Source organism: Marmota marmota, unplaced genomic scaffold (assembly GCF_001458135.2).
Source record: "Marmota marmota marmota unplaced genomic scaffold, marMar, whole genome shotgun sequence".
NCBI classification, from domain to species: Eukaryota; Metazoa; Chordata; class Mammalia; order Rodentia; family Sciuridae; genus Marmota; species Marmota marmota.
Genome location: NW_026000221.1, coordinates 5,383,305 through 5,393,907, shown reverse-complemented (window position 1 = coordinate 5,393,907; position 10,603 = coordinate 5,383,305). Strand labels below are relative to the sequence as shown.

The 10,603-nt window shown below is 39.0% G+C and overlaps 1 protein-coding gene across 1 annotated transcript in view; it reads left to right on the top strand.

Annotated features, from left to right (window-relative positions):
* The first annotated feature begins 510 nt into the window (after positions 1-510).
* The window catches only part of Mcc (MCC regulator of WNT signaling pathway), a 445,938-nt gene continuing 435,845 nt past the window's right edge, over positions 511-10,603 (top strand). Inside the window, exon 1 of the mRNA XM_048791968.1 lies at positions 511-876. Within this exon, the coding sequence (XP_048647925.1) occupies positions 710-876 (167 nt within the window). The 5' untranslated portion in view covers positions 511-709. The remainder of the gene's footprint in view (positions 877-10,603) is intronic.

Sequence of the window (10,603 nt, the reverse complement as noted above, 5' to 3'; positions counted from 1 at the left end):
AATTTTTTTTTAAATACTTCTAATGATGCCTGACCAGGTGAGTGAGAGGTTTCTAGAAATGGTCCTAACATACACAATGCCGCACGAGAAGGCCAGATTGAACCCACTGCAAGACCTGAAGACAAGTCAGGGCTGAGAGGGTCAGATTTCTTAACAGGTGTCAAAAATTCATACAACGGACAGACATTCCCAGGTCTCGTTTGGATCTATGGATACAGAACCAAGAGAAGTTGGAGAATGGGATCACACGCACCGTACTGAGTTTGCAAAAGGGCAATATTATGTTTTTCCTAGAAAAGAAATCCTCTACTCAGGGCAGTTCTGCAGAAAACCAGCTCTCTGCCCAAAGCGTCTCCAGGTATCAGGTACCCTATGTGGTGGCTGGATGCACCGTGCTGACACCCTTCTGGAGGGCATCCCTGTGGAAATTCTGCCTCCTCTTGCGTTCCCGTCGCCACCCTGGGCTCTCTGATTTCCTGAGCCACTCTCTCCACCTCCTTCTCTCCCAAGGTGCCTACTCGGGCAATTCCAGAGCGCCAATCTTCCCAGCCCGGGCAAAACCCGGAGAGGTGGAATTCCTCGCCCGGAGCGCTCGTGCGACCACTGGGCATGCTCCGTTGTCAGGCAGGTTCGGGTCTGCGAGCAGCTTTTGCGCGGCACAGATCCCTGCTGCCGCCGCGCGTCCTCCTCCGGAGCAGGGAGCGGGCGCATGATGGCGGCAGCTGCAGCAGCGGCCGGGAGCGCCAGCGGCGGCGGCAGCAGCGGCGGTGGAGGCGGCGGTAGCAGTAGCAGCGACACATCCAGCACCGGCGAGGAGGAGCGGATGCGGCGCCTCTTCCAGACTTGCGATGGGGACGGGGACGGATACATCAGCAGGTATGCGGGAAGGTGCAAGAAACTGGCTGGGGCGAGACCAGATACTCCGCGCTGCCCTTGACCCCTCCGGTACCCCAACTTCCAGTAAGTTGCTTAGAAGCTTACAGGAAAAGTTGACCGCGACTCTAAGAGCGCGTCGCTGCCTCGGCCACTGAGGGCTAGGGGCTGCCCTGTTCGTTCTCTGGAGGTGCCAGTTGGTCCAACTTTTCCCAGCCTCTTCTTTTGTCTAGGCGTTGGGAAACATCTCTGGGATGCGAGCCCTTCCCGGGGTCTGGGAGCGCTCCTCGCGGTTGGGAAACGAGTTCTGGCCGCTTATCCCAAGTAGGAGGGGCTGCCCTGCAGTCTTCAGCTTTTGGGTGTTAGGATACTGTGGCACTGGGGAGCTTGGGGTACAACCCCATGGTCGCACTAGGAGAGCGATGCACTCTTCAGTGACAAGAGACGGACAGGGAAATAAGCTGTGAAGAACTTTCATGTGCCACAGAGTCCCTGAATTCCAAACAATGAATTCCAAAGAATGGGTATGATTTGTCACCCAGTATTGATTTAAACACACTGGCCTGGGGGCAGGGAAGTGGTGTAGGAAGCGCCCAGGAGCATATTGGAGGTTTAGAGGTGAGTCTGGAATATAGACCCTATTTAACCCTGCTCTGCGCTCTGTCCAGGTGAGCCTCGCGAGGTCTCTCCATTGGTCTGTGCCTCTGCCTGCGCAGATTCTCTAGACCCCCTACAGAGGCAGTGTTGCAGCTTCTTGCCGCCCGACTTGGCCAAATGATTACTTCTGCCCAGATTTGTATTACTTACAGAAATTGATGTAGAAGAAGGTAATCGCAGTATTTTAGAGCATGCTTCTGTGGCGCTGAAACCAGTACGCGCCGAAATTTGAATTGCCTTCAATGAAGAATGCTACCTAAGGCTTGTATTTCGTGTTTCTTTAGCCTTTGTCTTGATGATGCTAAAGATCCCGGTTCTGAAAATCCTTGCCCTAAACAAAACAACAAAACAAAGTGTCGGGGGGGGGGGGGGGGGGGAGGATTTCCCCATAAGTTTTTTAAAAAGCTCTCTGAAATAGGTGATTTAACATGTAAGAATTTAACCATTACAAAAATAATCTCTTATTTGAGATCACTTAATTATCATTCTTCAGTGAATTTTATTACTTTTCTAAAATTGCATTGATAAACCAGAAACACTAGAATTTTTTAAGTGGCAATTCTGTTCTGAAATGAAAATAATATGTAATGCTGACTGACCGTGCATAGATTTTTTTTTTTTTAATTTTTTTTAATATTTATTTTTTAGTTCTCGGCGGACACAACATCTTTGTATATGGTGCTGAGGATCGAACCTGGGCCGCACGCATGCCAAGCGAGCGCGCTACCGCTTGAGCCACATCCCCAGCCCCCCGGTGCATAGATTTTTATTTGGAAGGCTTTTCCTATTTTGGTTCTTGGATTTAAAAGAAAAATTAATTATGCTGTTTATTTTTATATGTTGTCTTCCTACTTGAAAGGCCATTGTTTCATTGAGAAATATTAGAACAGAAAATTTTATGGAGTAATGCTGTTCTGAAATGAAAATATTATGTAATCCTGATTGACCCCATATAGATTTTTATCTGGAAATCTTTCCTAACTGCCATTCTGGTATTTAAAAAAATAAGTTATATAGACCAGGAACAGTTGTGCACAACTGTAATCCCAGTGATTTGGGAGCCTGAGGTAGGAGAATGGCAAATTCAAGGCCAATCTTAGCAATGTAGCCAGAACCTGTCTCAAAAGATAAAAAGTGATAAAATGTCCTTGGGTTCAATCGCTAGTACCAAACAAACAAAGCAAAAAAAGATAAATTTTATATATACACACACACACACATAAATAGTGATTTTCCTTCTTGAAAGGCCATCATCTCATTGTGATTTCATATTGATAGTAAAAGCAATCTATATTCACATTTGCATACAAAAATAATTTTATTCCATACCAGCTTAGAGTAAGTAACAGAAATTGACACCATTCTGTCCTTTGCTTCCTCTAATTTGGCCTATTAATATGTTGTTTTATATGAACTACATATTCTGTTTATATGCTTATATTGTTTTCAGTGACAGTTTAGTTTTTCCTTGAGGGTAATGAATTCTGAAAGCAAACTTTAAGGACATTTTTTTTTTGGAAGGTGAGGTGTTTGTATGCACCGAAATTTGTGTGAGCGTGGTGATAAAGAAGAGATTTTTGAGATGGAAGAGAAATAGGGGGGGACAAAAGTGGAAAGAGCTGTTAGCATTCCTTGGGCCACATCACTTTAATGTGTCTCCTTGAAAGTTGAAAGGTACATCTAGTAATTGACACTAAATAATAACTTTAACAGTGGGTAGAGTCACCCCGGAGATTATGCTGTAGGCAGATTTCCCCATAGAAAGAGTTTAGGCTTGGCAATCTTATTGAAAGGAGGCACTAAGGCACTTGCCAGGAAATGTATTTATAGAGCAAGCACAGTTTTACCTGGAATATGTTTACTGAGTATGGCTTGGGGAATAGGGGTATTAAGTGACTCCTTATCTGAGACCACTCCTCTGAGCTATCTTTTTAATAACCTTTACTTTCTACTCTGAGGTGGGTTTTAGGGCTTGGAGTATTGTGGATGTTCTCTCTTTCTTGCAGGGGGAAGGGGGGATAGGGATTGAATCCAGGGGCACTTTACCACTGGGTTACATCCCCAGCTGTTTTTTTTTTCTTTTTTCTTTTGAGATAGCATCTTCTTAAGTTGCACAGGCTACCTTCAAACTTGAGATCCTCTTGCCTCAGCCTGCTGAATAGCTGAGATTACAAATTTGTGCCAATATGCCCGAATGAATAATATTTCATTATAAGGATAAAAGACATCTTGTTCATGTACTCATCAAATATTGAACATTTGGTTGTTTACATCTTTTGGCTTTTATGAACAATACTACTATGATATGTTCAAGTATTTATTGAAACTTAACCATAGTCAAATAAGGCCCAGCCTTGTCACCTAGCAGAAACCTAGAGGACAATTCTCCAGAACTGGGCAGCAGCTCCACAGTCCTATCAGTGCCCAGCTTCCTTCTACCTTTCTGCAGCTCCATTATTCATATAAAGCACTCATCACATGGTTATTTCAAGTCCAAAGATGATCATTCTATCTCCAGCCATGTCCCCATATTCTAGGGAAGAAGATGTAAAAGGAAGTTGAAATGTGTGGTACCTTTATCATTAAAGACAAGCTTCCCCCAAATTCCTTCTTGTTCATACTACAACACCTAACCATGCCTACCTTCAGTATAGTCTGAGGAAGGGTATACTTCAACTAGGCACATTGCCTCTCAACAAAATCTGAGTTGTTACTAAGAGCAAGGAATAGATGCTGGGTGGGCAAGTAGCTACCAGTACCTATAATAAAGATCCCACAATAACCTGCATTCCAATGTATAACCTCTGATCCTCTGCCTAGCCATTCATCTAAATAGGAGGGAGCTGGAAATCTTATGTTCAGAGGAAGGAAAAATGGAAGAGAGACTGAGGCAATGAGGGACATGTCTGAGAAGGAAAACGGGGGACTTTATGCTTCAACATTCTCTTGGCTCAATCAATCCCAACAGGCTGACAGACAAGACATAGCTTACAAATTAATGAAGAAAAAAATTTTATTTCACACAGGGAAGAATGCATATGAGAAATTAACAGCATTCTGTCCTTCCTTTCCTGTAATTTGACCTATTAATATGTTCATTTATCCGAACTACGTTGCTAGAATTGCTGCTTCTGTTAAGAGACTTCTAGCCTGTGAAAGGAACTCAGGATCATCCCCTTCTGACATTAACAGGAAGCACAAAACCACCATGAAGTGGCCCTGAATTGTGGCTGAGACAGGGCAGGGGTTGGATTGCACACTGGAAGCACAGTAGGCTCTTCCAGTGCATTTCATTAAATTTATAATGACTTATCCCTGTATTTCACTGAATTGAATATTTTAGACTTTGCATATCATGTTATAGGAACGGATGGAGGTTACTCTATTTCTTGAAATTATTTTCTCTTTAGAGTTTTATAGTTTTTTGATTTTTCACTTCAGTGTATGAAACTGCTTATTTTGAACTTATCATTGACAAATAAACCAACATTTACATTTCAATCTACTCTTCAAGTTTCAGCTCAAACATTGGCACCTTAAAGAGAGCTATGGAACCCAAATCCCTTATTCTTTAGCTCTCATTCCCTAATACCTCCCATTACTCCCAAGCTTAAGATGCCACTAATCTGCACTTTGTCTCTATGAATTTATCTATTCTAGACATTTCATAAAAACGGAATCATTAATATAAGTTTTTGTGACTTGCTTCTTTTACGTAATATGTTTTCAAGGTTCATCCATGTTGTAGCTTACATCAGTATTTCATTCCTTTGAATAATATTTTTTATTTATACATGACAGTGGAATGCATTACAATTCTTATTACACATATAGAGAACAAATTTTCATATCTCTGGTTGTATACACAGTATATTCACACCAATTTGTGTCTTCACACATATACTTTGGATAATAATGATCATCACATTCCCTCATTGTTTCTAACCCCATGCCCCTCCCTTCCCCTTCAAGCCCTCTGCCCTATCTAGAGTTCGTCTATTCCTTCCATGTTCCCTGTTCCTACCCCACTATGAATCAGCCTCCTTCTATTAGAGAAAACATTCAGCATTTGGTTTTGGGGGATTGGCTAACTTCACTTAGCATTATCTTCTCTAACTCCATCCATTTACCTGCAAATGCCATGATTTTATTCTCTTTTATTGCTGAGTAATATTCCATTGTGTATTATGCCACATTTTTTTTTATCCATTCGTCTATTGAAGGACATCTAGGTTGGTTCCAAAGTTTAGCTATTGTGAATTGTGCTGCTATAAACATTGATGTGGCTGTGTCCCTATAGTATGCTGTTTTTAAGTCCTTTGAGTATAGACCAAGGAGAGGGATAGCTGAGTCAAATGGTGGTTCCATTCCCAATTTTCAAGAAATCTCCATACTGCTTTCCATATTGGCTGCACAAGTTTGCAGTCCCACCAGCAGTGTTTGAGTGTACCTTTTTCCCCACATCCGCGCCAACACTTATTGTTGTTTGTATGCATAATAGCTGCCATTCTGACTGGAGTGAGAAAAAATCTTAGAATGGTTTTGATTTGCATTTCTCTAATTGCTAGAGATGTTGAACATTTTTTCATGTTTGTTGACTGAATGTATCCTCTTCTGAGAAGTTCAGAAGTTCAGTTCCATTTATTGAATTGGTTATTTGGTTTTTGTTTTGTTTTGTTTTTGTTTTTTGGTCCTTAACTTTTGAGTTCTTTATGTACCCTAGAGATAAGTGCTCTATCTGATGTGTGAAGAGTAAAAATTCGCTCCCAAGATGTAGGCTCTCTAGTCACTTCACAGATTGTTTCTTTTGCTGAGAAAAAACTTTTTAGTTTGAGTTCATCCCATTTTTTAATTCTTGATTTTAATTCTTGCACCAAAGGAGTCTTATTAAGGAAGTTGAGGCCTAATTCCACATGATGGAGATTAGGGCCTACTTTTTTTTTTTCTATTAGATGCAGGGTCTCTGGTTTTATTCCTAAGTTTTTGATCCATTTTGAGTTGAGTTTTGTGCATGGTGAGAGATAGGGGTTTAATTTTGTTTTGTTGCACATGGATTTCCAGTTTTCCTAGCACCATTTGTTGAAGAGGTTATTTTTTATCCAATGCATGTACTAAAGAGAAATTGTAACAAAAACAGCATGGTTGGCACCAAAACAGACTGGTAGACCAATAGAGGACACAGAGACTAACCCACAAAATTACAATTATCTTATATTAGACAAAAGTGTGAAAAAACATGCATTGAATAATATTTTATTTTAAGGATGTAGACATCTTGTTTATTCATTGACCAAATGTTGAACATTTGGCTTATTTACATCTTTTGGCTATTATGAATAATGCTGCTATGTATACATTTTTTATGAACATATATTTTCAGTTCTGTAGGGTCTATATCTAGGAGTAGAATTGCTGAATCATAATGGCAATTCTATTTTTAAGTTTTTAAGAAACTTCTAGCTTGTTTTTCAAAGTAATTGCATTATTTCACCTCCCTACAAGTAGCATAAAAAGATTCTTATTTCTCCACAATCTTGCCAATACTTGTTATTATCTGAATTTTTGATTATGACCATCCTGCTTGGTTTAAAGTATAGTTTTGATTTTCATTTCCCTAGTTTCTAATGATGTTGAACATCTTATCATGTGCTTATTGGCCATTTGTATATCTTCTTTGAAGAAATGTCTATTCAGATCCTTAGTCCATTTTGAAATTGGGTTATTCATCTTTTTATTGTTGAGTTATAATGGTTGCAAAAATTAATGAGCTGATCCAAGCTGGGTGAGATGGTGTATGCCTATAATCCCAGTGGCTTGAGAGGCTGAGGCAGGAGGATCATAAGGTCAAAACCAGCAACTTAGTGAGGCCCTAAACAACTCAGTGAGACCCTGTCTCTAAATAAAATATAAAAAAAAAAAGGCTGGGGATGTGGCTCATCAGTTAAGTGCCTCTGGTTCAATCCCACCATGGTACCAAAAACAAAAAACAAAATTAATGAGCTGATATTGAAATTGATATGACTACTCAAGGGATCCAAAATAGTAAAAACAATCTTGAAAAAGAGGAACAAAGTTTCAACATTCCACTTCCCAATTTCAAAACATACTCCAGAGCAACAGTAATCAAGATAGTGTTCTGGACACAGTAAAGAAAGAAAACTACAGGCTGATATCCTTGATGAACATAGACATGAAGATCTTCAAGTAAATACTAGCAAATCAAATCCAACAGCTTAGTGAAAAGATTATTCTCCAGGATCAAGTGGGATTCATCCCAAGGATGCAAGGATGGTTCAATATATGCAAATAAATGACTATGATACACCAGGTCAACAGAATGAAGGACAAAAAAAAATTATGGTTATCTCAATTGATGCAGAATAGTCATTTGATAAAATTCAACAACCTTTTATGATAAAAATACAGAAGAAATTAGGCATACAAGGATGTATCTCAATATAATAAAGACCTTTATACTAAACCAACAGCTAATATATTATAATGTTTTTATCTAACATATTATAAAATTTTACTACCACAACATTTAAAATAAATTGGGGGGGCTGGGGATGTGGCTCAAGCGGTAGGGCGCTCACCTGGCATGCGTGCGGCTCGGGTTCGATCCTCAGCACCACATACATGCCGCAGTCTGGCTGGGCACAAATCACGAGCCACGGACTGCGGCACATACAAACAAAGATGTTGTGCCCACCAAAAACTAAAAAAAAATTAAATATTAAAATTCTCTCTCTCTCTCTTTCTCCCTCTCTCTTTAAAAAATAAAATAAAATAAATTGGGAAATGCTTAATGCTCTCTCTCATATCTGGCACAAAACAACGATGCCCCTCTTACCACTTCTAGTCCACATGATGGAAGTTCTAGCCAAAGCAATTAGACAAGAGAAAGAAATAAGGGGCATCCAAATTAGAAAAGAAGAAATCAAATTATCCCTGTTTGCAGATAACATGATCTTCTATATAGAAACCCCCTAAAATGCCACCAAACAATTAATAAATGACTTCAGCAAATGTGCGGGACACAAAATCAACATATGAAGATCAGAAATATTGCAACATTACTTAGAAATTATCTGAAATAGAAAGCAACCCCATTTACAATGGCAAGAACAAAACAAAACCAAAACACAAACCAACTACCACTACCACTACCAGCAACAAAAAACTTAAGGAAAATACCTAATAATAAATTTAACCAAGGGGGGCTGGGGTTGTAGCTCAGTGATCGAGTGCTCGCCTTGCATGTGGAAGGCACTGGGTTCGATCCTCAGCACCACATAAAAATAAAGGTATTGTGTCCATCTACAACTAAAAAAACATTTAAAAAATTTTAAGCAAAGAGGTGAAAGAGCTCTACAATAAAATTATAAAACACTGATGAAAGAAATTGAAGAGGACATAGAAAGGTGGAAAGATATCCTGTGTTCATGGACTAGAAAAATTAACTTTGTCAAAACTGTATACTATCCAATGTGATATATAGATTCTCTGCAGTCCCTATCAAAATACCAATGGCATTCTTCAAAAAACTATAAAAAACTATTCTAACGTTAATATGGAAGATCCCTAATATCCAAGTCCATTTGAGCAAAAAATAAATAAATAAATAATAAAACAGACCCACAGACCAATGAACTGAGTAGAGTCCAAAAATAAACCCCTGCATCTACAGCCAAATGGTTTTTGACAGAAATGGTAAGAATGCTCATTGGAGAAAGGATAATCTTTTCAATAAGTGGGGGTGGGAAAATTGGGTATTCACATGCAGAAGAAAGAAGCTATCCCTCACCAGTCACAAAGATTAGCTCAAAAATGGATTAAAGACTTAAATATGGGGCTGGGATTGTGGCTCAGAGGTAGCGCCCTCGTCTAGTATGTGTGAGGCACTGGGTTTGATCCTCAGCACCACCTAAATATAAAATAAAGACTAAAAAATAAATATTAAAAAAAGACTTAAATGTGAGACCTAAAACTATGAAACCACAAGAAGAAAACAGGGAAAGAACTTTAGGACATTGAAATGAGTGAGAATTTTTTTATAAGACCCCAAAATATAGGAAACAGAATTAAAAATAGGCAGATGGGATTACATCAAACTAAAAGCTTTGTCACAATCAACTCATAGAAAACAATCAACAGAGTACACAGACAACCTACAAAATGGGGGAAAATATTTGCAATCTGACAAAGGGTTGATATCCAGAATACATAAGGAACTCCAACAACTCAATAAGCAAAAGAAAACAAACAAATAAACAAAACAATTTAAAAATGGACACTAGATCTATTAGACATTTCTCAAAACAAGACATACAGATGGCCAAAAGGTACATGAAAAAATGTTCAACATCATGAATCCTCAGGGAAATGCAAATCAAAACCACAATGACATATCAGCTCACCCCAGACAGGGTATTATCAGGAAAATTAAGGATAATAAGTTTCAGCAAGGATGTGGAGTAAAGGGACCCCTTGCACCCTGTTATTGGAATGTAAATTAGTACAGCTATTATGTATAACAGCCTAATAATATATATATGTATATATATGTATATTTACACTGTGATCCAGCAATACTACCACTGGATATATATCTGAAGAAAATGGAAAAATGAAATCAGTATGTTGAAGTGACAAATGAACATTCTCATATTCATTGAAGCACTATTCACAATAGCCAAAAAATGAAATAAAAAGAAATGTGGTTCAGATCTACAATGGAATACTATTCAGCCATAAAAAGAATAATATTCTGTCTTTGCAACAACATGGATGGAATTGAAGATCATTATGTTAAATGAAATAAGCCCAGGCACAGAAAGATAAGTACCACATGATCTCACTCATATATGGAATCTAAAAATGGTTGATCTCATAAAATCTGAGAATACAATGGTAATTACCAGAGGCCTGGGAGGGCAGGGGATGGGGAAGGGTGGGGAAAAGTTGGTCAGTAGATACTAAGCTACAGTCAGACAGTAGGATGAAACTCTGGTATACTGCTGCACAGTGTGGAGACTATAGATAATAATAATGTATGGTACATTTCAAAATC